This window comes from Somniosus microcephalus, chromosome 7, assembly GCF_052327205.1.
Source record: "Somniosus microcephalus isolate GS21.2 chromosome 7, FLI_Smic_1.0, whole genome shotgun sequence".
NCBI lineage: Eukaryota > Metazoa > Chordata > Chondrichthyes > Squaliformes > Somniosidae > Somniosus > Somniosus microcephalus.
Genome location: NC_140993.1, coordinates 260,876,901 through 260,903,769, shown reverse-complemented (window position 1 = coordinate 260,903,769; position 26,869 = coordinate 260,876,901). Strand labels below are relative to the sequence as shown.

At 41.0% G+C, this 26,869-nt stretch overlaps 1 protein-coding gene across 3 annotated transcripts; it reads right to left on the bottom strand.

Moving 5' to 3' along the window:
* Positions 1-1,619: 1,619 nt before the first annotated feature.
* On the bottom strand, positions 1,620-26,697 carry zhx1 (zinc fingers and homeoboxes 1). Of its 3 annotated transcripts, XR_015079099.1 has the most exons (4): positions 26,591-26,697; positions 9,235-12,080; positions 7,934-8,049; positions 1,620-4,102 (listed from the first exon to the last, which is right to left on the bottom strand). XR_015079099.1 is itself a non-coding variant. In XM_085993673.1 (3 exons), exon 2 carries the CDS (start codon positions 11,952-11,954, stop codon positions 9,237-9,239), a length of 2,718 nt encoding a protein of 905 aa, XP_085849799.1. In that variant the 5' UTR covers positions 11,955-12,080; positions 26,591-26,697; the 3' UTR covers positions 1,620-4,102; positions 9,235-9,236. The 3 variants fall into 3 exon arrangements, 2 of the variants coding, with proteins under 2 accessions (XP_085849799.1, XP_085849800.1); XM_085993673.1 differs by lacking the exon at positions 7,934-8,049; XM_085993674.1 differs by lacking the exons at positions 7,934-8,049; positions 26,591-26,697 and adding an exon at positions 25,532-25,920.
* Between the last annotated feature and the right edge of the window lie 172 nt (positions 26,698-26,869).

Here is a 26,869-nt window from a genome sequence, read left to right as displayed (position 1 = left end):
CGACTGCCCTCCTAGATGGACGTGAAAGATGGCATTATTTCAAAGAAGAGCAGGGGGAGTTCTCCCCGGTGCCTCTGGCCAATATTTATCCCTCCCGCAATACTCTGGTCACGATCACATTGCTGTTGTAGGACCTTGCCGTGTGCAAATTAGTTGCAGTGATTCCAACAACAGTGACTACACTTCAAAAATATTTCATTGGCTGTAAAGTGCCTTGGGACATCTTGAGGTCATGAAAGGCGCTATATAAATAAAATCTTTCTTCGTCACTGATGCAGTGAATTGTCTTGTCTAATTTCAGCTCTATCAGCTAGTCCTGGTGCAATCCCATTAACACTATCTCTCTTTCCAGTTCAGCCACTCCACAGATTTGAGGAATTAAATTTCATTTGAGAAGCTATAGCAATATCAGCCTCCACCATATTTAGTTTTGCTTGACATTCATGTTTCAGAATAGCCTGACAACATTTCACTGGAAAGTCATATGCCTTTTACTTTCCTAATAGATGCTCACACTTGCTTCTTTTGTTTCTTGCTGACAGATTATACTTCAGTTTATGTAGGTTTTCACCATATTTACTTTTGTCATCAATTGATATAATCCAACTTTTGATATCATGTAAAGGTTAGAGAATCACAAACACAGTTCTTGACTGTTAGCATCAGTGAAAGGCTCTTGTGATTTATTTATTTTCCATAAAATAAAGCCAAGAGACAGGTAAAGCTAATGGAGCAGAGAATACCGATTGAGAGATCTATTACTGCTGCAGCTGTGCTTCACGCCGTGCCACCAGTGTTCAAGTTCTGCTTCGCTCCCTTCCTGAATACTCTAGCTGTTGCATTTGCTTCCTTCTCCCCACAGAAGCATGCTACGGGTGCGCCAGCTCAATCCCATCCAGCTATTCAACCACAGATTTTTTTTAAAAAGCTGCATAATAATTGCAACAGTAGCGAGAGAGAGAGATAATAAGGGTACTTAACCAGCTATGGACGAGGTACGTCAAGTTCAGATATTTCCCATTTACTGTACATTAGGGACCAAATGGTGAAGATTCATGGGTATATGGGTAGAATTTGGTTTAAAAAGGTGGTTAATACCAATGTCTTTAATGTTTGTTGCAGTGGAAAGACTTGCATTTCTATAGCGCCTTTCACTACCACCGGACATCCCAAAGCATTTACAGCCAATGAAATACTTTTGAAGCGTAGTCACTGTTGTAATGTAGGAAACACGGTAGCCAATTTGCACACAGCAAGCTCCCACAAACAGCAATGTGATAATGACCAGATAATCTGTTTGTCATGTTGATTGAAGGATAAATATTGGCCAGGACACCGGGGATAACTCCCCTGCTCTTCTTCAAAATAGTGACATAGCATCTTTTACGTTCACCCGAGGGAATAGACAGGGCCTCGGTTTAACGTCTCATGCGAAATACGGCACCTCCGACCATGCAGTGCTCCTCACTACTGCATTGGAGTGTCAACCTAGATTTTTGTGCTCAAGTTTCTGTAATGGGGACTTGAACCCAGAACCTTCTGACTCCGAGGTGAGGGTGCTACCACTGAGCCATGGCCGACACCAGGATCAGAAAGCAAATTTAAATCCAACAACTCTATGAATCACAGAATGGAGGTTTATTTTGAAACGTGTTGTGTTCACATGTTACAATCATTGTAGTCAATGGAAAAGGATTTGTCAAAGCTACAAAAAAACACTTCAAGACAGAATTGCAGTAGAGAGTACAGATGTCATTTTAAAAACATTATCTGTAGTAATAGAACAGAAAATATTTTTTAAAATAAGCCTATATAAAATCTCCAGCGACTCCTTCAACAGCACAGTTAAGTCTCCTGGAAAGCGCTCAGAATGGCACGAATGCTGGCTGATTATGTCAAATATCTTTAATCGATCATCTTTTACACGTGGTTGTTCACAACCTTAGAGAAGGTGGTTGGACAAACAAGACAGCAGTGCAAACCTAAAAAAAAAGGTTAAGCGGCGATCATGGAGTAATGTTTGTTTAAATTTACTTTCAAGTTTTCAGTCAAGTGATTTATTGGACATTGGTCCTCTCCGCCGATTCACCTTTACTGCAGTCAATTTCCATTGGCGGAAGAGCTCTACAAGGGCTGTGACCAGTGTCTTAGCCAACTGCACCCTAGCCACCAGGCTACTCATCAAAGTCTGGATTAAATACTGCTCAAGCTTCCTGAAGACCATCCATATGTGATGTATTAAGGCTTCTAAATTTTTTCTAAATGTAGTTCTGACATTTAAAAACTTTCAATTGTGTTTTCTGCGTTGGTCTTCGGGGGTGGGGGGGGGGGGGGTAGAAGGGGACGTACTATCGCAAGTTCCATTTAAAGAACGCTTGGTCTGGTTAACATTTTACTGTTCACAAAGTACAGTGACAATCGTTAACACCTTTAAAAATATAGGCTGCTAAATCTTTAAGATTTAAGTTACTAGCTCTGTGTGCAAACTAAAAACTGTAGCACTGGCGAGCCAGAATAGAGCATTGGGTGCAACATGCTAGCATTTCCCAAAAAGTGTTTGGAGAAACTACTACACAATTTGTGCTAGTGTATGTGCAACAAAACATCTTTACTAAATTTAGTAGCTAAAATACTGTTCACATTTTAAACCTGAACAGGTGACCAAGACCAATGCTTGTATTATGGTGAATTTAGACACGTCATGTTTTCCCAGGATTCTTGATGAATATTAAAAAAAGGAAAATAAAAAGCTAAACTGCTTTTGTGAATTACTAGTGCAGGTCCAAACTACTGTGATGATGTGTGTGCCAGTAGTGGTTGGACAACTAAAGTTCTAACCAATAATGATCAAAACTTTGAAGAATTTAGTATACAGTACTTGTATAATAACTGTGCAAACAACTTTTTTTGCATTATAAAAATGCACATTCACCAGCCATTACTGTAATGATTTAAATTTGTAAAGAGACCAATATTTTCTATAGAAATAGAAAGTATCAGTCTAAAACTAGGTACGTGTTAACTGGTTTGCCTTACCACTAGTGCTTTATAGATATCATTTTACTTTCAGAAAATAATCTAAACAAAAATTCTTGAAATGGATGGAGCACAAATGGTAATTTCTTACACAAGCAAAATAAACTAAATGCAAATAACTATGGTGGTGAACTGCTAACTAAAAAAAGGCATGACTAATCAACTTGGATGTTTCTTCTCACAGTACTCATACCAAAAAGTACAATAAATAGTGTGAAAAATTAGACATTGATTTATTCAAACCACAGCTTGCAACCCCTTTACTCAATGCTTACAATATTTAAATACTATATATATATTATATAAACGTAGTACTGTATATATAGAAGCAGCATTTTCCTAATGTCAGTATATAAAATGACTTTTGCAGAAGATACTCAAAAATACTAGCAACTGGGAATATGGCTTCTGAAGAAAATATTTGGGGAAAACAGAAGTCTGCTGACTTTATCTACATCTACAATGTGTAATTTCAAGCAACTACTAAAGCTTAAAGCATAAAATTGAACAGATGAATTTTCCAAAGCATATACAAAAAAGCAGCATGCATAATTAATTCACAAATATATCAGTTTACACTTCTTTACTGATAGATGCTTATTTTAAACTAAATGCAGAAATGTCATTTGGTTGCTCAAAGCTTATTGCAACTACCATCATCACAGGAAGGCAGATTACTATATCGCATGAGCCAAAACTACGTGGGTAATGTAACAGCCTACATAAAAAAAACAAGTGGTTGCTAAATCTAAAAACAAATGTGCTCAAAGACGAGATAGCTCCAAAATTAAACCTCAGTAAAAATGTAGTAAAATCCCAAACTGTACAAATCTGTTCCAAAACAATCACTTATGTACAAAAATCCTTTCAACTACAGTATTAAAACTTTGGCACTATGGAAATTTAAAAAAGCCTTTATTTTACTGAGAAACAAAACATGTGGTGCATGGATATTTCTTTATGGAAATAGTCTTGCAGCTGAGAGGGGATAACCATAGTTGAGGATTCTCTGTTTTAAATTCTTTGACCCAAGCGTCCACTGAAGATTTTCACACATTTGCAGTTCCTAGGGGGGGAAAAAAAAAGTTTGATTTTTTTTTTAGGAATTTTGTAGAAAGTCTATTAACACTATTTTGTAAGTATTAATAAAAAACAGGAAATGAACAGCAAAAATGTATTGTTCCAGACTGCAGCATTTTGCTCCAGCTCTAACTAATTCTGTTACAGGATTATAGATATTAACTGATCTTTCTGATGAAAGCTTACCTTTTCTAAAATAATGTTCAAATTTGCAGTTCTTAAAGATGAGATTCAGTTGGACAGATTATTCTGCCTTTCTGCCTAAAATCCCCTCCCATGCCCATTTTTCATCTAATCCACCCAGGTGTCTCAGTGGCAGGTTAGCTCATCCATGCTGTTGCTAGGATATAACCATTTCCCTTTTGTTCACCAGTAACCAAAAGGAAAACCATCAGGAAGCAGGGCTAAATTGCCTCCACATTGCAATTAAAAGGGTTCCAACTTGACACCGTCACAGTTGGGCAGTGGGTCCCACCAGTAAAATAATAAAAAAAAATTCAACTGTTTAAGAGCAGCTGATGAGTCTTGGTATCAATACATCCAAATTGTGAACTTAAAGGATCAATGGCCATGACAGAAATTACTTAACAGGTGCAATTATGTCACAGATATTTCCACCAATAATTCTCATCTTTTGTAGCTTGCATTCAAGAATCAGAACACGTGCAATCTGACTGACTAGAAGAGCAGCAGCAAGTTCTGGAAGACCCCAGTTACCACTATCGTGTGACATGCCAAGATTGGTGAATACCTATCTTTCTACAGAGAACTTAATATGCAAGATCTATTGTTCCCATTCCAACATAAAAACACATTTGTACTCCGTGTGAATTGTGTTTGCATTAAGTTGCAAGCGTACAAACTCTCGAACCTGTCCTCGAGATGGAAAAAAACTGAATACAAATAACCTATTGCATAGCAAAAAAACTTCAACTTTACAATCTTTAAATTCAGATGAAATTTCTAGTTTTTTAAAAAACATCACATCTGCAAATCTAGGAATTTCACCTCAATTTATAATTTTTAAATAAAAGCTCAAACTTAATTTCTCACAATTAAAACAAATCTCTAGAAATGAACAGATCTTCGATGACGAGCACAGCTCCCATCATTTAGCTTGTGTATAAAACTTGTGTTCAGAACTGTAAATAAACTAGCTCACATGCCAGATTGTAATTATTTCCAAAAGTATTTCCGACCAAGTGGAAAAAATTCTCCATGCTAATGGATTATTTACTAGTACTTAAATACAAACATGCATTAAAATCAAAAAATCCCTGTATAAACACAACATAACAATATAATACAAACACCACCAACCTTCATTTATACAAGTCTTATTACTGACCACTTTTGGTTTGCTTAAACATGTCGCAACATTTCCAGCAAACACACCCTCTCCATTTTAAAAAGTATGCCAAGGATGTGTGTGCCCCAAATCAGCCTTTTTCCAAAATTCACAACCTGCATAAGCAGGTTCTTTGCAACATTTGAAGCTGTTAAACATGAGTTCTCAACGTGTTCTCATCAGAATCCGGACAGCATTTACTGGATATCAACTAGAAGCAAAATCCTAGCCGATTGTACCCCTCCTTAGTCCACAGCGTAGAGGGCGAGATCAACTATAACTAACTACTCGATTACTGTTGGCCAAGTTCTGCTAACTCAACAACTTAACGGGGATCAAAGCTGATACTTTCTGGTCGGTATCACACATGTTGCAGTTTATCCACTGATACATTAGAATACTGTTAAATTGGTATCCTTTGCAAGTAAAAAAAGAGTTTAGTAACTGAAAGGGACTCAATTGTTAGAGATTTTGAAAGGAGGTCAAAAATTATAGCAAACAAACTACTACAGAATCTGGCACAACTGTACCTATACAAGCTGTATTTGTGATCTGCTTCTCTCTTGCCCATGCAGGGGGAACAAGTGGAGCAACCAATAGAATGTCAGGTATCCAAAGGCAAGTATGGGGATTTTTTTGCAATTTCAAATTAAAAATGGTGAAATTATTTGCAATAATGAGCAATTTACACAAGGACATGTCACAAGGCTCAATAAAATTATTTTCACGTCATAGATTGATAGTGAATCAAATTGATAACCAGCAGTTTATGGTTATTTCTCACTAGAGAACAATAATTAAATATTGGATTTCTAAAATCTACAAATTGCAGGATACCATCAACCCAACGTTTGTATTCACCTACTGAAATCAGATAAGGACAAAAGATTCTAAAAATATACTTTGCGCTTCACAAGTGGGTTTAATAGAACCTCCTTCATCAGACAATATAGTTAAAAATAAAATCAAGTCTGAAGTTATTCTTTTCTCTTAATTTGTTAGGAATGCAAAACCCCATTAATAGTGATTATTAAAGGGGTTCTGAAGATTTAAAAAAAATTAAACTTGCTAATCTCCTGTGCTACTTGAACACTTTTGGACCTGAAATAGGCGGCGCACGGCAGAACCCAGTCCCAAATTGCGCCTCGGGTCTCATCAGCATATTGCTGCAGGCGCCAATCGAGCAACCAGAGGCAGTTTGCTGGTTTGAAGCCCAATTTTGTCCGACTGCTTTGTTAGCAGTGGCCCTGGGACAGGGTATGGGAGGTAGGAGTGGTACGAACGTGGGCTTGAAGTGGCACGCAGTAGTGTAGAGCCGGGAGGAGTACTGCCCTTCCCGGCTCTATAGAAAAATCAAATCTTTTTTGGTTGAGGCCCTTAGAAATCCAAATTAGGTCGTATTAGGAACCAAAAATCTGAGCTCCGTGCGAATGAATTTCCAGGAGATGTCGTTAAACGGGCATCAGGCGCTTCATTAACATATTCAAGGGCCCCAAAGTGTTTTAGGCGACCAACTGAAACGCAGGCGTAGATCGGTCATGGGACGTTGTGGCCCGAAATTGGTCCTCTTCACCCGGAAAACAATTTCTCCCCCAAAGTCTCTTAGAGGCAGCAAGCAAACAAGAGGGAGCCAAAGATGGATCTTGGGGTACTCCAGAGGCAACGGTGTGGGGCAACAGGAGAAACCATTGCTAGAGATTGGAACCAGGCATGTGTAATCCCTCATAAGTGGACCATTGAGAAAAGGCAGTGGAGGAAAATGGAGCGGTCAGCAGTTTCCAGTCCATGCAGGGGCAGAGATAGCCAGAAAAGCTTGGAGTGACAATTGTTAAGAAGGCTCAGTTCCAATGCTCTGCCTAGTAATGAAATTGTTACCATGTTTGGAATGCTGCAGAAAAAATCTCTTGCTTCTGTGAACCACAGGGCATGTAGGCTAGGGAAATTCTAATTATTAGTTGTAAAGATACATATCCTCTGCAATAGCAAACATAGCTTCCCCACCTTCAAAATAAGTGTGGATAAAACGCCTATAAGATTTACAAGAGTCCAAATGGGTAATGAATAGGTGCTCTTGATGTGTACTTGTTACATTTTGGATTTTCACATACATTTCCCTTGTGCTTAGCGCCAAAGACCACCTCTGTAAGCAAGCCATCGCTCTCTATGACCTACCCAATATCTGGTAATGCAGTGAGCTCAAGGGCTGAACAAAAATCCTTGTTACTGTATTTAGCTTTCTGGCCCTCTTGTGATCTCCTAAATTTCAGAAAGTGGTAGAGGAAACATCCTGATCAACAGTAGCTCTAGCTATAAACCACAGGGCAGGTTTATTAAAAACAAATAAGCAACAGTAAAGGCAAATACAGCAATTTGGATTGTTTTTACGCTTTTAATTCACACTCACTGCTTGGATACAAAAATAACAAAAGGCCTGACATTTCCCTAACTCTACTGAGACTAAACATGTACCTGCCTCCGCAACATAATTTATACGTTGGGGTTCCTCGAGAGTCTCCAGCCGTATCTCAATGGTCTCAGAAATAATGGTGAATTGAGAGCACACTCCTGGAATATACCCTGGTAGGCTTTGAGGTTCAAACAGGACCAAGGGAAATCAAAAATGCATCATAAAATATTAGATAAAGCTGCCAGACAAATATATACTTAAATAAGTACCCAGCTAACAGGTGTACAATCATTTGATAGCTGACAGCAAATTCCTCTAGTCTTAAGTGACCATCCACAGAATAAATATTTCTCAATTAAGGATCTTTATTCAAGTTGCAAGCAAAATGTATCTGCATTGGAAGAATTCCGTGTCTATTCAATGGAATACGAAAGCCATGGATTTAATCTACAGTGGCCTGTATATGTTGAGCTGAACATTGACTGTGGCACTAACCAAAATTTAAAGTGATGAGCCTTTTTTAAATACACATTAAAATATATTTAATGATTAGAATTGGTACAAATTCACCATTTGTCCTAGCACTGTTTGAAGTATACATAGATCAAAATATTGATCTTGTATTTGTAAGAGTATAGATCAAGAAAAATGTACCATGGTATAATTAACCGTATAAACTTTCCATAGCTCTCGGAAAGTGTCTCAGCATTTCTGGGACCTGGGTGTTTAAATCAAATAGATGGAATAAAAGCAACCCTGAAAGCTGTAAAGGTTTCCAAGTGAAACAAATTCTGACAGTCTCAATCTAGCCTTAGCAGACACAAATTCATAGACAAAACTACCGCAAATATTGCAATATCTAAATGCTGCAAGATAAGCAATTTTGCAAATCAGAATTCAAGTGCAGCAGTGGTGTGGTTTATGTTTAAACCTACCATTAAAGTGGAGAGCTTAATTGCAACTTATACTTGTGCACTCTTAATTCAGGAGTGCCTGATGCAAAATTGAAATTAAATTATATAGTTCTACCTTAAAATTAGTACAAATAAATAGAATATAAATTCAATTAGTATATACCGTGAGATGCCAAACAACTTATCCAAATACCATTTTAACCATGTAAAAATAAAAGAAATCCCATTGTATGATATGTATATTTGTGCTGAATTAATATTGTTTGATGGAATACAGCATTGGAATAGGGTAATTCAAATTATTCACTTATTCAAATGGGTAATACCAAGTGTTTAGATAAATGACATTCCATCGTACCACTTTTTAACATTACATTGGTGCATTATTTCCCAATTTCAGTTTCTAGATCTATTACAACTGAATGTAAAAGGTTACCTCTACAACTCACATTTATATGTTGGAATCCTCTACAGAGAATTCAGCATCTGGTTCAGTTACTTCATTTTCTTTTTGTGACAGAGGCCTCCACACATCACTGCTGCCACTTGCATCAGAGGCATCATCATCATCTTCCTGGCTAGCATTCTCTTCACCTGGCCAATCTTCATCCTCTTCAAGTGGTTCATTCTTCTCATCGTCACCAGGGTACTGTCCATCTGAGTTATTGCTCTCAGAAACTCCACCTTCCGTTTGCCTTTGTAGAAACCATTCCCTGATGCTTTCGTAACTCATACATGATCTTGCAACAAGATCATCAAGGTCCTCTTCATTTAAATATTTGTGTTTCAAGTAGTATTGTTCAAGAACGTTTTTCCCTGAAGAGGTATGGCCTGAAGCTGTTTTACTCCAGTTGTTTGACCTTCCACTTCCTCTGGGCCTTCCTCTTCCTCGTGGTCTCCCTCTTGATCTACCTCTACCTTTACTCTTTTTGGAGGAGACTTGGGTTTGTCCATTTTGGCTGTCCATGTTACCACTTTGATAGTAATAGTACCATTTCAAGTTGCCATTTTTCCACGCATATCTGGTATCTCCAAACCAACTTACTATGTCAGTTCTAGCCAGTCCACTGTCTGCTGCTAATCGGTCATATTCCTCTGGGGATGGCCACTGTGTGCGGACAAATGCACTTTTAAGGAGATGTAGCTGCTCTGGAGTTTTCTTATATAGCCTACTAGCTGCAGCTGCCATTACTCTTGGTATTGCTAGGCCACTTGCCAAAGATGTGGTATGAATTTGCCCATAATGTGATTTGGTACGTCCCCCTTCGGAGTCTTTGTATTTAACATCGACTTCACCTCCGATTGCTTTTCCATTCTCCTCATTTTTATCTTCAGAATTTTGAGCTTTCCTTCGTTCACAGAGCCAGACATCAATCTCTCTCCTGGTGAGCTTTGTATCAGTCCTTAGCTTGTTAATCTCATCATCAGTCGGAAATGGACTAAAAAGAAAACTTTCTTCAAGGAGATGAAGCTGCTCTGCAGTTTTCTCTTTGAACTTCTGTGGCGTAAAATCAGGGAAAGCATTCCACCCGTGTTTGCGCTGTTGATTTACTACAATGGACTCGGATGCGGTTTCATCACCGGAATCCAAAATGATAGTGCTGCTGACCTCCGCGACATTGACATTTTGATTACACCTCGAATTCCTGTGGTTGTATCTTGTGTCACTGAACCACTTCTTAATGTCGCCCCTCGAGAGGCCCGTTACTTGTATAATTCTAGCAATCTCAGGGTCACTGGGAAATGCATTTCTATTAAAGCTGGCTTTTAGTTCGGTCAGTTGCTCTTTTGTCTTTTTGAGGCGCACACCATATGGATCTGTGGCTGAGGCAGAACTAAGAGAACTTCCTTGTGAAGCAAGTTGAGAAAGCTGAGCACTGTTTGCCCGTTTTGCTTCAGGACCTGCGTCACCTTCCTGCGCTCTGCGTTTTTGCCAGTGCAACTGATTTGTAACTCCTGCAATGGTCACAGTAACTGGAGAATTCCCAGCAACTGCATTTGTACTGGCAACCTGTGCCAAGACAATACCTGGCTGGCCGACTATCTGACAAGGCTGAAGGATCTGCTGCAATCCATTAGCAGATGTTGAAATCTGTGCCGGTATGACTGTAATTGTTTGCGGTATAGTGTGCACAGTGCCATTGAACAGTTTCTTTTTGGCATCTTCCACCTCCTCTGGGGTCCAGCTGATGCCATGCTTGAGGCGCTGAGCAGTGAACCAGATTTTAATCTGTTCCTCTGCATATTTTGTCTGGGTTTTTAGTGTTACAACTTCTGACTGTGTGGGATAAGGAAATTTGTTGAATGAATTCACTAGGTGAGTATTTACATCCATATTAGTGTTGTAAGTTGGAATGCTGTTTGCAGGAATCATAACTTTTGGAATTAAATTAGAATTTGGAGAGGATATCACTTGACTTACACCTACTGAATCAAGGATTACCCCATTCGTTTCCTGGTTAATGCAAATTTCACTGGTATTGGTAGAGCCCAAGGCTGAGTTGGCCCCCGTTGTCTCAGCATCGTTTTCTTGTCCAGCAGTAAATTCATCTACCAAACTGGGAGAGAGAGAGATTCTTTTGGTCTCAGTTTTATTTTTCATCATCTTCATAATTGGAGTTTTACTTATTGAAATTCCTGTTGTAGTGGTGTCGGTGCTTTCTGCTGGCTCTTCATTTGTAGAAACACCATTACTATTGTATTCTTCAACAGTTTGCTCAAAGACCGTTTGATTATTGTGTTTTACCATTTTAAGCTTAAAATTTATTTCACCTGAATGATATCTGGCATTGTGGTCATTAAGAGTATCATACCTTTTGGTCGTAAAATTACATTCCACACAGAAGTAGGATGGATTAAGAATTACATTTGGGTGCTTTGAGTCAACATGCACTGTAAATTCATTTAAGTCCTGTGTTTCAAAAGTACAATATTTACATTCATAGCCTCCTTCTAGTTTCTTGATTTGGGCATCTTGCACTTCCTTTTCTGGAATATTCTCATCATCGATTACTGCACCATCTGCTGTCAAGCTCTCATCAGAAATATCTAGAGGAAGATCATCATCATCATCATCAACATCTGTAATCATATCCAGATCTGGGTCCTGGTCCAGGGACTCACTGGAAGGAACCATGCAAGGAATTTTAGACTTTCTTTTACTGGCCATGGTCAGTGGTGAAAAATGGAATTTCTTTCAGAAACTACCAATGTCACAAAGTTGATCTAGCTTCACTTCTAGATCTTCCTGATGTCCCCCACCCCACAGGCAGTTGCTCTATCACATTGCATTCACCTGTAGATAAAAGTTAAGAAATATGTTACTTCAGGGTTATAAATAAAAACAGTTTACTACATTAAATCTGAGGCCATCATTTTGATACACATTGGAGCACAGACACAATAACGGGATTCAAACTCGAGTGACCCCTGCTATTTCCTGATCTCAGCAGTGTTGCTCTGGCAAGACACCAAAGGGCCTACAGAAAGCGAGGGAAACTTAGACAGGAGCTATTACCACACTGGTTCCATGACATTCGAGTGCCAGAGGCAGTGCAGAGAAGAATCACAAGACGGATCTCTAGTGTTAGAGGTCTGAGTTATGAGGAAAGATTGGAGAAATTTAAGCTATTTAGCCAAGAAAGAAGGTATCATAATTATATTCAATGAAAACTGTAATAAAGCAAGATCCGAGACACTGGCATCCAACTGGGAACTGCTTCTACGCAACCCAGAAAGATGCCAGCTTCCCAAGAGATCTTCCCAGAAACCAGTCAGACAGGAAAGTGGTTCCTTCAAGTAACCCTGGCAGTAGTAGATGAGATTTACTTAGAACAGGGGAGGGTGGCGCGGAGGGGGTCATCAGTCAGTGAGTTCCAAGTCCATTTAGGCCACCCTATAGGACGGTGGTTTTCAAACTTTTCTGTGTGGGGGACCATTTGCAAATACTGACACTCCGGAATCCCTTGTCCCAACTTCCAAACACAGTCAGCTACCCAAAGGAGAACAGGAATATCAGTGTGGAAAATATGTACTCGTAATACAACAGATGCAGATATTCGATGACCTTGCTGACCCTCTCATACATTCCCGAAGGGTCTATGGGTCCCAGTCTGAAAATCTATGCAGCTGGCTGTTGGAGCTTCTTGTGAAATCCTTGTGATTTTCTTTAGAGAAAAGTATTTGAAGTTCCTTATCTGACCACTGCGAGCTAGGCAGAGGGCCATCCTTCCCACCTTGAGACAGAATCTTTCAAATAGGTGGTAGATTTCGATTTACCTGGGCACTACCTTTGCCACCTATCAGGCATCAAGCTCATTAGAACCTATTTTATTCCCTCTCCTCCTCCCCTGTCACAGTCTTAGAAGTTCTTTCTTGAACTTTACATTTCCTCCTGCACATACACTGCTCAGCTTTTCATCCAATTTTTTTCTAACTCATTCTGTCCTTGGACCTAAAACAATTATACAATTCCTTACCTTTCAAGTCTTTCCTTCCTCCAAAAATCTTAAAGCTTTTAAAAACCAAGGTTGGAGTCTCCCGATCACTACTCTGATTTACTTGGTCTTCTCCTTTACCCTTTTTAACCTCTGTGGTCTCCTCTTTTAACCTCTTCACTTTGGTTTCTCAAATTGTGGTTGAATAGCATGCCTAGACTCGCTGTGCAAGCCACCACATTTAGAATGGCCATTTGGGCACAGTATTGGAAGCATGCAAGTGGTCATGGAACCATATTCTAGCTTAGTCACTACTTTCAGGAAAGGAGAGAAATATTTTTGTTTAAAAACTTAAAATGACAAAAGCTGTCTAATAAATAGCCAACTGAACCAATTGCAATTATTTTTCAACCGTGACTATTTTTTAAACTTTCTCCACCACAGTTCTGTCCAACAATTAGTAAAATCAACTCAGCAGGCCAGTTAACGTTTCAGTTCTGTGACCCTTCATCAGAATGTTAACGGTTTCTCTCTCCAAGGATGCTGCCTGGCCTGCTGGGTGTTTCCAGCATTTTCTGTTATTTCAGATTTCCAGCATCCGCAGTATTTTGCTTTTGAGAAAAATAGAACAATCCGGTTTAGCTTTCCCCCCCCCCCCTAATTTCTCATGTAACATATTACTTAGAATATTGCAGTCCATTTCTTACTTCTTTAGTGAGATCAGGCAAGATACTTACCTGGAAACATTTGATAACTTATCAGTTAATGAGCCCAGACTTAGATTGAAGCCTCAAACCATCTTGAAAAAATGGAACTTGCTACTGGAGCTACAACAAAGGTTTGGTACTTTATTCGTGTAATATGGTTTCAAAGCTTTATTCCCAACACTAACTTTTTTTCTAACCTGGATCACAGTTAGTTAACTTATTTTTATTCTCTGGCTAAAAATACACAAACACCCCAAGTTTTGATGCTTTCCTTAGAATACATTTAAAGGGTCCTTCTACCTATAGCTTTATATCTCTAAGCTACATTTCCCGTTTGGGAAAAAAAAACCAGGAGAAATGCCTGTTTTTAAAATCATAATTCGCAACCTAACTAAACTGCAGGAACATGCAGTTTTAGATGTGTAATTCCGGAGAATGAAAAAATTAGGAGCCAGTCATGACATGTACAATACTGATCCTCAGTTCTCACACAGCAAATGGGTTACTTAGCCAGTATGAATATAGAAAAGTTCATTAAGCAGCCTAGTAGTACACAAAACTTAGAGATTGGCATGATGAAGTGAGAAAAAGGCTTGCTTTTCAGGTCTAGCCTGGATACACTGCTAATTGCTGTAATGGAGAAAAGGAGGCAGAGCGCAATTTACAAAAGAGGCCATAATTATGCCATTATGACAAAGTCAACACAGTGTCAAGAACTCAGAAGACCTAGTATCAGGTCCAGAAGAAATGGCACGATCTGAAGAGTACAAAAATGTAGCATATGACACATATGGAAAGCAGTAGTTGCTAAAGGTGCATCAAAGAAGGCTACACTGAGGCAGACAAGTGCCAGCAGGAATGGTACATGTGAAAATTGCATTATTATTCAGATTACACTAGGCACGCTATGATAACTAAGAGAAAGAACTTGCATTTATATAGCACCTGATCACATCTTCAGGATGACTCAAAAAGTGTTGAATTCCAGCTGTTTTCTACAACTTTGTATGGCAAAAGTGCTTCCTGATTTCTCTCCCGAATGGTCTAGCTCCAATTTTAAAATCATGTCCCTTTGTTCTCGATTCCCCCACCACAGGAAATAGTTTCTCCATATCTACCCTACCAAATCCTTTTTAACATTGTAAACAGCCAAATCCCTCAAAAGAGTAATGAGGTAAATGACCAGATATTCTGTTTTTAATGATGTTGGTTTAAGAGATAAATGGTGGCCAGAACTCCCAGCTTTTCTTCACCATTGGATTGTTTATGTTCTGAGATGGCAGAGTGGGTCTTGGTTTAATGTCTCATCCAAAAGGTGGCACCGCCGACAGTGCATCACTCTCTCACTACTGTACTGAAGTATCAGCCTAGTGTCAAGTGTCTGGAGTAGGACTTAAATCCATGACCTTCTGAATCAGAGGTGAGTGCCAAGTTTCAAGCACTCCCAAGAGTGCGTGGAAGATAGAGCCCCCACTTCCAGTGTTTCCAGAAAATGGGGGATACTTTATGCTGCTCAAGATTGAGTTCTACAGCAAGATCAGTAATGGTGCATTTACAGCTTTATTTTGAATGTAAGAAGGATCAGCTGACATCTCACTCCTCCTTAGAGTGATCTAGTGAGAGCCTTAGCACATGTTCCTTTCAACTGCTGTGGGAAATCAATGGGCAGATCATGTGATCCATGTATAAATTTGGTTCCAGAAAAGTTTCAAGAGGTTTAAAAACATGTCTGGAAGAATAATGATCAGATTAGAATAAATTTACCAAGATGCAAACCTAGTCAAATGTGTACTCACAGAATTCTGGTGCAACAGGTCTTCAACTGATTTAATCCCCAGTTGAATATTATATCTAGAGCCAGAAGTAAAATTTACTGTCTTGTTGACCCAGGTAAAATAATCTGGGCCCAAACAAAATTCAATTCTACTTCGACCAAGATTTCAGCAATTAAATTTTCCAAAATATACGATGTAATCATGGGACAACTACAACAGGAGGATTGTGTTGTGTCTACACTTCTCAATTTTCTAGCAGGAGCTACTGGATAGTGTTCATGAGCAAAAGCCCGGGCTGATACCACCAAAAACAGCACAGAACCTGGGGCTGCGAATTTAATTCTGGAGGTGGGTCAGCTGGTTTCCGGGTTCCGGTTCCGCCCCCAGCTGCCTCCGCTCTGCAGACATGATTTTCCCTTGATTGGCCTCTAACAGGAAGCGGGTCTGGTGATGTAATTTGATGAGGCGTCATCTGCCGGTTTCCTTAAAGGGACCATGCACAATTTAATTTTGACAGTTGATCTGTCAGTGTTTGACAGCATTGAGGTGCTACAAACACTGACAATCATTGCAAAAAAGGTGAATACTTGCACCCAGCCTCTCCAATGGCTCCCTCCATATGCTTATGGAGGGAGTCACAGCACGCAGGGAGGTTCTCTTCCCTTCCAAGGGCGGAAGAGACCTCCGCAGGACACCAACTTACCTTGAACCTCCACCCAACCCTCTCTATCTACTTTAGCACTTCCCCATCTCACTAGCCACCCCCATCCTACTGCAAGCATACCAACTAACAACACACAAGGGCAGGCACTCGAGAGGTTTAGCCAATGTCCACGTGAAGTTTCTGGTAATGTGTTGTCATACAGTGTAATATCTTTTTCCAAAAGTGCCCCTTATTGGACAGATCTGCGCGCACATTGAGAAGTGTCTTACTGAGTTCGTGATTTTCAGTCATAAACCCCCCCCTGGCTACAGTGATGTGTTTGCATGGAATGGTTTGGACATTAAAAAGAGATGCTTCACAGTGCTGGCGTGGGATGGGGTCAACCTGGCACATCATGTGGCAGCCAGGGTTTACAGCATCAAGTGAAGAACATCTGGCCAGGGTAATGCCATCGCCGGCCTCCCGGCCAGCAATTTTATCAGGGGCTGATGGTTGGTGCTCCTGGTGCTGCTGCCACGGTTTATCCAAATTGGACGACCAGGATGAGAGGATGTAAATGGCTCCCATCCCATTGTTATAGATTTCAGTTGAGGCAAGAAACTTGCAAGCGCACACTCAAAGTGGCCTGAAATTATTCCAATCAGGTAACACTGCAGATGGCCGTCAGCTTGAACAGTCACAAGGTCAATAGATTTGCAAAATTTTATCCCAAATCTCCAATAACAAAGCTGTTGCATTTGAATGTCAGCCATGTTACAGGAGCACTTTTAAACTGCTGCATCAATGACTACAAATCATGTCCTCCAGCAACTCGTCTCCTTGCAGCTGGCCTGTTTCTGACAAGGCGGGAAACAGGAGCCAGAAGCACGAAAATGGGAAACCACTATAAAAATAGGATTAGCAAGGCAGTTAACAGGCTCTTAACTGCCTGTCTCACCAGTTCCCGTCGAGTCAGTTTGGAAGCGGCTGACCCAACACTCACGAAAATCATGTGGGGACGGGACAAAGGCTGGTTGGCAGTCTGAAACCATTTTTCTCGATTTTCACTGCCGAGCCACCTCCAAACCTGCCTCCTCAGGGCTATTAAAATCGAGCCCTGGGATTTTCCTGGTCTATATGGCTGCCTACCACACTGGAAGTTACCTGTGGAGCACGTCATGTGGGACAGGTGGGGTGGGGAGGAAGAAAAAATCCAGATGATCCCAATGCGATGGAATTTTACATGTTTACATTGCAGGGTATATTCTATAACAGAAAATGAAAGCTGCACACGTTTTAAAGCTGCTGTTCTTAAACAGTCTTGCAACTGAAGTTTGAACAGAATTATTATTATTATTTTTTAATCCTTTACTGCTTCAGTTCCACAACATCCAATTGCTTACAATTTATCAAAGGTGTTTACTATTGTCAGAGGTATTACTACATCCAGCTCCTCTCAATTGTACAATATCCCCATTCAGAACTAAAACTAACTTGTGAATTTAATGCATTAACTTCAGAGACTTTCAAAATGGTAGCAATGCATTTCTGAAGGAGACCAGAAACAGTTTACCCCAAGTCACTGAAATATGAAAGTACTTTCATTATAAGCATAGTAAAAGTTTAAGTTATTATTTTTTAGTTACACTGTTATGACTTGTGTAGGCACAAGAACTCATGGAACTTTAGAATGCAGAATTTCTTCTATTTTTGATCAAGAACATAACACACCAGTGAGTCACCAGACCTCCAGAAAGTCAGAAAAACAGATTACTCATGAGTTGTTAAATTCTTCACCAGTGGAATAAATTCTGTACATGGGAGTATTTTCTAGACCATAGAAATTTACCTTAAAATTGAAGATTAGAAAAAAAAACTCAATGTGATCCAGAGTGAAAGAAACAGTTAATTTAATTTTGAAAGTACAGTATAGTGCAGTGCTTTTTGTTGAGGACCAGAATACCAAGCGTATGAACCCAAGAACATAAGAAATAGGAACCAGGGGAGGCCATACGGCCCCTCGAGTCTGCACTGCCATTCAGTAAGTCATGGCTGAACTTCTACATCAACTCCATTTTCCCATCCTATCTCTCGATTCCCTTAGTGCTCAAAACCTATCTATTTCATTCTTGAATATACTCATCAACTGAGCATCCATAGCCCTCTGGGGTAGAGAATTTCAAAGAGTCACAACCCTCAGTGAAGAAATGTCTCATCTCAGTCCTAAATGGCCGGCCCCATATCCTAGAAATAGACTTTCCAGGTCACTCTCAGACTAGTTGCACCCACAGAGCAATAGTATACAGGTAAGCCTGAAATTCTGCACAGTGAGCTCCCAATTTCAATCTTGCAACTTTGGTCATTTGCCAAGCAGAGGGCATGCACTTCCAAGGATGGAAAATAAATTATAGGATTGATAGATATGTTGAAAATACAATTTGAGAATTTCAATAGAGCCCTTTCACTTGCCCTCTAGATGCTGAAGTAGCCCGACTTTAAAGAAAGAATTCCTTCCTTTCCCTTGCAAGGCAGCAAAAGGGGAGGGAATAGAAACTCACAGTCTGCAAGGCTGTGAACAAAGGTCCAGGGACCAACAGAACTGCAAAGTTGACAAGAGCATCAGATGAAGGGTAGATAGAAACCTGTATTATGTATGCCCTGCAACCATACATCCCTTATAGGAGTGTAACCCAGGCAGGCAGTTAAACTCACACGTGGGACTTACTCATCAAGGTCCCACTATCTTTATGTGGGTCCCTATTTTAACCTGCTCTTCTGAGCAGGCAAGAGGGACACCTGCCAGAAGCCAGAAGGATCCTTCTTTAAATATGCAGATCACACTCAGGTGACATCATCAGGGCCCGACTGCTATTTTAACTAAAGGCTTGCATGGGGAAGTTGACTTTCCTGCCAACAAACAGGAAGGGAAGTTGGGAGCCAGAAGAGGTCCAAACTGTTGCATGCTTTTACTTTGATAGTTTAGGCTTTCCCTGCCCCAGGCTTTATCCAACCACAAGGCCCTCCCAAACTCTTCCGAGTGCTGGGGACCGTTGCTTCTGTCCCCAATGGTGGCATCCTGCCGCCTGGCATTCCACTCCTGCTCACCCTAGCTCCAGCTTCCGCCTCCCAACAGTTTCAAATGGGAGACTGATGGAGCCTCTGCGGATGAGGTCTGCCTTGATCCCCAGCTGCACAACTGCTGCCCAGAGTTAAATATTCTTGCACATTACATTAAAAAATGGTAACGTTAACAGAAAAAAATAAAATCCACAGAAAGGCATTCTCTGACATGTCTGAATTCTGTTTAGCACACAGCTCGCAGTCAGCCAGTTGGAAAGCAGCATTGCCCTGAAGCAGTGGTTCAAACCAGCTACTATACTACAAAGAAAAACCACTACTTCTTCAACCGGATCTTAATCAATCGCTCCCAGTATGTTTTGAGGGCATTGTCACATTTCATGTTCACTTCCTGGAGGTACAATTATATTAACAAAAATGTACAGTTAACCCAACCATTAAACTATGGCTATATTGAAAAAGTGACATGATCACAATGCAGACTTGTTGAGATACAGCAAACCACTCCCATTGGGTTCTACATTACACTGGAGAAGTCAAGCTTTTGTTCAATGGAAAATGGGTGAAAGGTGACTTTTGGCTGCCTTTTAAACCTAGAATTTTTTTGGTCTGCACCATGACCATCATTGATTGAAAAGCACAGCCTGCAAAACAATTAAAATACCAGTGACTCATGCCAGCCCTCACCTACATAAAACATTTTTTTTTTGCAAGAATCCACAGAATATTAAAGAGCAGGGAGGTTATGATGGAGCTGTACAAAACGCTAGTTAGGCCACAGCTGGATTACTGTGTGCAGTTCTGGTCGTCATACTATAGGAAGGAGATGATTGCATTGGAGAGGGTGCAGAGGAGATTCACCAGGATGTTACCTGGGCTGCAGTGCTTCAGCTATGAAGAGAGACTGGACAGGCTGGGTTTGTTTTCCTTAAAGCAGAGAAGACTGAGGGGGGGACCTGATGGAGGTGTACAAAATTATGAGGGGCATAGCTAGAAAGGAACTTTTCCCCTTAGTAGAGGGGTCAATAACCAGGGGGCATAGTTTCAAGTTAAGGGGCAGAAGGTTTAGAGGGGATTTGAGGAAAAGCTTTTTCACCCAGAGGGTGGCTGGAATCTGGAACTCACTGCCTGAAAGAGTGGTAGAGGCAGGAACCCTCAACATTCAAGAAGCATTTAGATGAGCACTTGAAACTCCATAGCATACAAGGCTACGGACCAAGTGCTGGAAAATGGGATTAGAATAGACAGGCTTAATGGCCGGCGCAGACACGATGGGCCTCTTCCTGTGCTGTATAACTCTATGACTATGGGTAAAATATTTTACATTTAGTTCAACAAAATATACTGAACTTGCAAATTACACCATGGCAAAGAGAACATTTAAAAAAAGTATGAATCACAGGATAATCTTTTAAAGTCTATGGACTATTGCAAGTTTCTTGGTAGCTCTTGAAAGAAGCCCATTTGTATTCAGTGATCTGAATGAATTATTACTTTGGTTCTCCTGATAATGTCATTGATTTCCCAATCTTTTCATTTCAGTTTTGAAAAGAAAGAACATTGTAAAGCATTTTCAAAAACAATTGTTAAATAAAAGCTCCTTCCCAAGTCAGAGTTAGTGCTGCCGGTCTCTCACACTCTCACTCTCTCTCTCTCAAGGCCCTGCTCTCTAGTTGTTAGTTTCACTGCTGCTTTCTGTCCTTACGGAGTTCTGACTAATGCTGATGTTCTCTCTCTTGACCCTTTCCCAGTTGATACAGCTCCAGCTTGCCCAGTCCCAGCCCACAGTACTGCTTTGTCTTGGCTTCTGCGAGTGCGCTCACTCTCTTATTTGCCCCCTGCCCGAGGAATCTGGTTTCCAACCTTCGAGAAAAAAAAAGCAATTCATCTTACAAGAGAGAAAAAGCCACAGAAAAATAAATTTATATAGAATTGTTGGAAAAGGAAAAATAAAAATACTTCTGGAGTGAGTAATGAAACTATGTGAAATGTGAATTAAAAATAGTAAAGTGCAAAAAAATGGAGCTAAGAACTGGGAAAAGAGAGTCACTAAGGAAACAGAACATTATCTTAGCACATCACCACTCAGCTGCAATGTGCGTGTTTCTTGTGGTGGCTAGAGTGGGATAAAAAGCTCAAGCAATATCCCTGTCCCCCCCTACCCACCCGGGTCTCTGTCTCTGCCACTGACCGTCTACACCTTATTACAAAAACCTGGAGTGCCTATCTCCCTGCTGCATAAAAAGTTGTTGTTTTTTAAAAAAAAACTTAAAATTTAAAAAAATCCTCTGAACCTGCAAGTTTGAAAAATCATCAAATTGAGATCATAAGTGAAAGTACAATTTAAAAAATGTGTTCATGTAAATATTTATGAATGTTCACAGTGGCATGCATGGTGAAATCCCAGATTTGTATTTCCACATTGATCAATTGAGCTCAAATAGGAAGTAAAACCTACAAATACTGGAAATCTGCAGCAATTTTACACTTTATTTGAAAGGTTAGGTTCGTTGCATCCTGAAAATATTATTCTTCCCTCACTTTAAACAAAAAGTCATCCCAATCATTGTAGCACTTCCAGCGTTACTGCTTTGGATATTTCTTAGCTTACGTCAAATTAAAATTACGGCTTATTTATTTGCAGGTTCCAATACAAACAAAGCCGAAACACCTTCAACCACCTCAAAGCAAATCATACAACCCACCTAGTTAAAACAAAGTAGTTTTGCCAATTTACTTTAGAGCAATGCTTGATACACAAGCAGATAGAAATGAATAGGTTTGATCTAATAGCCATTACAGAGACGTGGTTGCAATGTGGCCAAGGTTGGGAACTAAATATTTCAGGATACTTAACTTTTAGAAGAGATAGGCAAAATGGAAAAGGAGGAGGGGTAGCTCTGATAATAAAGGATGGGATAAAAACAGTAGAGAGAAAGGATCTTAGCTCTGAAAATCAAGAAGTAGAATCAGTTTGGGTGGAGCTAAGAAACAGCAAGGGGCAGAAAACATTGGTGGGAGTTGTTTATAGGCCCCCAAACAGTAGTTGGAACATAGGGCAAGAGCATAAATCAGGAAATTAGAGGCGCATGTAACAAGGGTAATACAGTAATCATGGGGGACTTTAATCTACATATAGACTGGGCAAACCAAATTTGCAGTAATAGTGTGGAGGACGAATTCATGGAATGTATGCAAGATAGTTTTCTAGATCAGTACTGTATGTTGAGGAACCAACTAGGGAACTAGTATTGTGCAATGAGAAAGGGTTAATTAATAACCTTGTAGTAAAGGGGCCTTTAGGGAAGTGACACCATAATATGATAGAATTTTATATTGAGTTTGAAAGTGATTTAGTTAAAATCAGAAACTAGGGTCTTAAATCTAAAAGCAAACTACGTAGGTATGAGGGCCAAGTTGGCTATGGTAGATTGGGAAACTACATTAAAAGGTATGACGGTAGACAAGCAATGGCTAGCATTTACAACAAATATACATTCCTTTAAAGCACAAAAACCCCCAGAGGAAAAGTGGTCCAACTGTGGCTAACAAGAGAAGTTAAAAGATAGTAGTAAATCAAAGGAAGAGGCTTATAATGTTGCCAAAAAAAGTAAGCCCGAGGATTGGGAGGATTTTAGAATTCAGCAAAGAAGGACCAAGAAATTGATAAAGAAAGGGGAAATAGAATGAGAGTAAACTAGCGAGAGACATAAAAACAGACTGTAAAAGCTTCTATAGGTACGTAAAAAGGCAAAGATTAGGAAAAGTAAATGTGGGTCCCTTACAGGTCGAGACAGGAAAAATTATAAATGGGGAATAAGGAAATAGCAGATAAATTAAATACTTTGTGTCCGTCTTCACTGAAGACACAAAAAACTTCTCAGAAATAGTGGAGAACCAAGTGTCTAACGAGAATGAGGAACTGAAAGAAATTAGTACTGGTAAAAAAAAGTACTGGAGAAATTAATGGGACTGAAAGCCGATAAATTCCCATGACTTGATGGCCTACATCCTAGGGTTTTGAAAGAGGTGGCTATAGAGATAGTGGATGCATTGGTTGCCATTTTCCAAAATTCCATAGATTCTAGAACCGTTCCCGCAGATTGGAAGGTAGCAAATATAACCCCACTATTTAAGAAAGGAGGGAGAGAGAAAATGGGGAACTATAGACCAGTTAGCCTGACATCAGTAGTAGGGAAAATGCTAGAATCTACTATTAAGGAAGTGGTAACAGGGCACTTAGAAAATAATAATAGGATTGGGCAGAGTCAACATGGATTTATGAAAGTGAAATCGTGTTTGATGAATCTGTTAAGAGTTCTTTGAGGTTGTAACTAGGAGAATAGATAAGGGGAAACCAGTGGATGTGGTGTATTTGGATTTTCAGAAGGCATTCGATAAGGTGCCACACAAGAGGTTTTAAACAAAATGAGGGCTCATGGGATTGGGGGTAATATACTAGCATGGATTGAGGATTCCTTAACGGACAGAAAACAGAGAGTAGGAATAAACGGATCATTTTCGGGTTGGCAGGCTGTAACTAGTGCGGTACCGCAAGGATCAGTGCTTGGGCCTCAACTATTCACAATCTACATCAATGATTTGGATGAGGGGACCAAATGTAATATATCCAAGTTTGCTGATGATACAAAGCAGGGTGTGAATGTAAGTTGTGAGGAGGATGCAAAGAGGCTTCAAGGGGATATAGACAAACTAAGTGAGTGGGCAAGAACATAGCAAATGGAATATAATGTGGAGAAATGTGAAGTTATCCACTTTGGTAGGAAAAATAGAAAAGCAGAGTATTTTTTAAATGGAGAGAGATTGGGAAATGTTGGTGTTCAGAGGGACCTGGGTGTCCTTGTACACAAGTCACTGAAAGTTAACATGCAGGTACAGCAAGCAATTAGGAAAGCAAATGGTATGTTGGCCTTAATTACAAGAGGATTTGAGTATAAGAGTAAAGACATCTTACTGCAATTATATAGGGCCCTGGTGAGACCACCGAGTAGTGTATACAGTTTTAGTATCCTTACCTAAGGAAGGATATACTTGCCATAGAGGGAGTGCAACGAAGGTTCACCAGACTAATACCTGGGATATGGAGGCCCGGGGGGGGGGGGTTATCCTATGAGGAGAGATTGAGTAGACGAGGCCTATATTCTCTAGAGTTTAGAAGAATGAGAGGTGATCTCATTGAAACATACAAAATTCTTACAGGGCTTGACAGGATGGATGCAGGGAGGATGTTTCCCCTGGCTGGGGAGTCTAGAACCAGGGATCACAGTCTCAGAATAAGGGGGCGGCCATTTCGGACTGAGATGAGGAGACATTTCTTCACTCAGAGGGTGGTGAATCTTTGGAATTCTCTACCCCAGAGGGCTGTGGCGGCTCAATTAGTATATTCAAGACAGAGATCGATAGATTTTTGAATATTAAGGGAATCAAGGGATATGGGGATAGTGCAGGAAAGTGGAGATGAGGTAGAAGATCAGCCATGAGCTTACTGAATGGCAGAGCAGGCTCGAGGGGCCAAATGGCCTACTCCTACTTCTTCTGTTCAAACAACAATTTGAAGTTATATAGCATCTTTAACATAGTAAAACATCCAAAGGCACTTCACAGGAGCGTTATCAAACAAAATTCGACACAGAGCCACAAAGAAATACTAGGACAGGTGAGTTAGGTTTTAAAGGAGCATATTAAGGGGGGGGGGGGGGAAAGAAAGAGAGGATTAGGGAGGGCTATATTGTGTTTCTATTTTGGCAGCACTGTCCTGATTACCTGTACATAGTCATATTTTAAAAACACTAAACATAGAATGCAAAAAGAGGCCATTCGGCCCATCGTGCCTGTACCAGCTCTTTAAAAAGGAACTACCCACTTAGTCCCACAGCCCCTGCTCCCCACCCCCTATAAGAAAAAATTAAGCTAATCATATTCCAATACTTTTTTTTTTAATTGCACTTTTCAAAAAAAAAACTCCCCCCCCCCCAAGACGAAATCTGAAACAGCCCATCAGTTTCTATATATAAAAAAAGTGGGGGGGGGGGGGGTGGGGTGGATTAAGACTGTACATTGTGCAGCAGTAAAAACAGTCCACCCACCTAGCGTTGCACGGGGACCGGGCACGGTGTGGCGGGGCTGGCACCGGGCGGGGGGGACGGGCGGCAGCTCGCTCGTCTGGTCTCGAGGAGCTTCTTCCCTATTGTCTCCTCTCGCTTCCAACCATTGGGATGGGATGAGGAGAGAAAACTGACGCTCGCGCGGTTGATGTGTATGCGCGGGTGGGGCGTGTTTGCTGTCAATCTATCTTTAAACTCGAGCTCTACTATTGTCTCCTCCCGGGGGGAAGAGAAGGCGCGCGGTTGGTTGGTAGCTCGCTCCCACTTCTCTTGTCTTGAGGAGGTTCCCCCCCTCCTATTGTCTCCTCCCGCTTCCAACGATGGGCAGCTGACGCTCGCGCGGTTGATGTGTGTGCGCGCGCACGCGGGTGTTTGGGGGGGTTGGTTTGCTGTCAATCTATCTTTAAACTGCTGTCAATCTATCTTTAAACTCGAGCTCTACTATTGTCTCCTCCCGGGGGGAGGTTGAGGCGCGCGATAGGTAGCTCGCTCCCACTTGTCTTGTCTCGAGGAGCTCTCCTCCCCCCCCCCCGCCCGCTCTCCTATTGTCTCCTCCCGCTTCCAACGGTGGGCAACTGACGCTCGCGCGGTTGGTGTGTGTGTGTGAGAAAGGGACTGGCTGTCTTTTAAGCTTGCTCGAGCTTCACCCTCCTCCTCCCCCTCTCCTATTGTCTCCCTCCCGTTTCCAATGATGGGAGGCGGCGCGGGCGGGAGGGTGAAGGTCGAGGCTCGCGCGGGCAGCGGTTGGTGCTCGCGCCGGGTTCGGTTCGACTCGGCCCGGTGGTTCGTTCGTTCACTCCCCGCCCGCGGGCTGTTGTCTTCGAGCTCGCTCTTCAAAACGGCCGGGAGGTTGACAGCGGGCAAGGACGGTGGTGGTGGTGGTGACTACCCGACCGCCGCCGCTAATATCCACCAACAACGTTAATCGCGCGAAACCACTTCCCTCCTGTCCTTCCCTTCCCCCGCCGGCCTTTTTTTCCTTTAACGAATGGCGGCAGTTTCTATTTTCTCTCCGATCGCTTAGCTGCTCAGACGACGTACCCGACACCCAGGAACCATCGAAACCGCATACTGGCCCGCGGAGACTCCGCTCCCCGCCAACCATCCAGTGCTCGCTATCCGCTCTTTAATTAATTGACGGATTTATTTGATCGGGAGGGACAGCGACGCCGACGCCCTGACGTAATCGTGGCGCGACTTTCCTGGCTGGCCGCAAACTGAATCGCATTTAATTTTACGACAACGGTTCCCATTGATTTTGCTATCGTTCCCATTGATTGGAAAATATTCTTCCGATTTGGGGGGAAAAAATAAACTATC

Bases quoted from the DNA above. Each gene is read 5' to 3' on its own strand.
- zhx1 (XM_085993673.1), bottom strand. From the start codon at position 11,954: ATGGCCAGTAAAAGAAAGTCTAAAATTCCTTGCATGGTTCCTTCCAGT.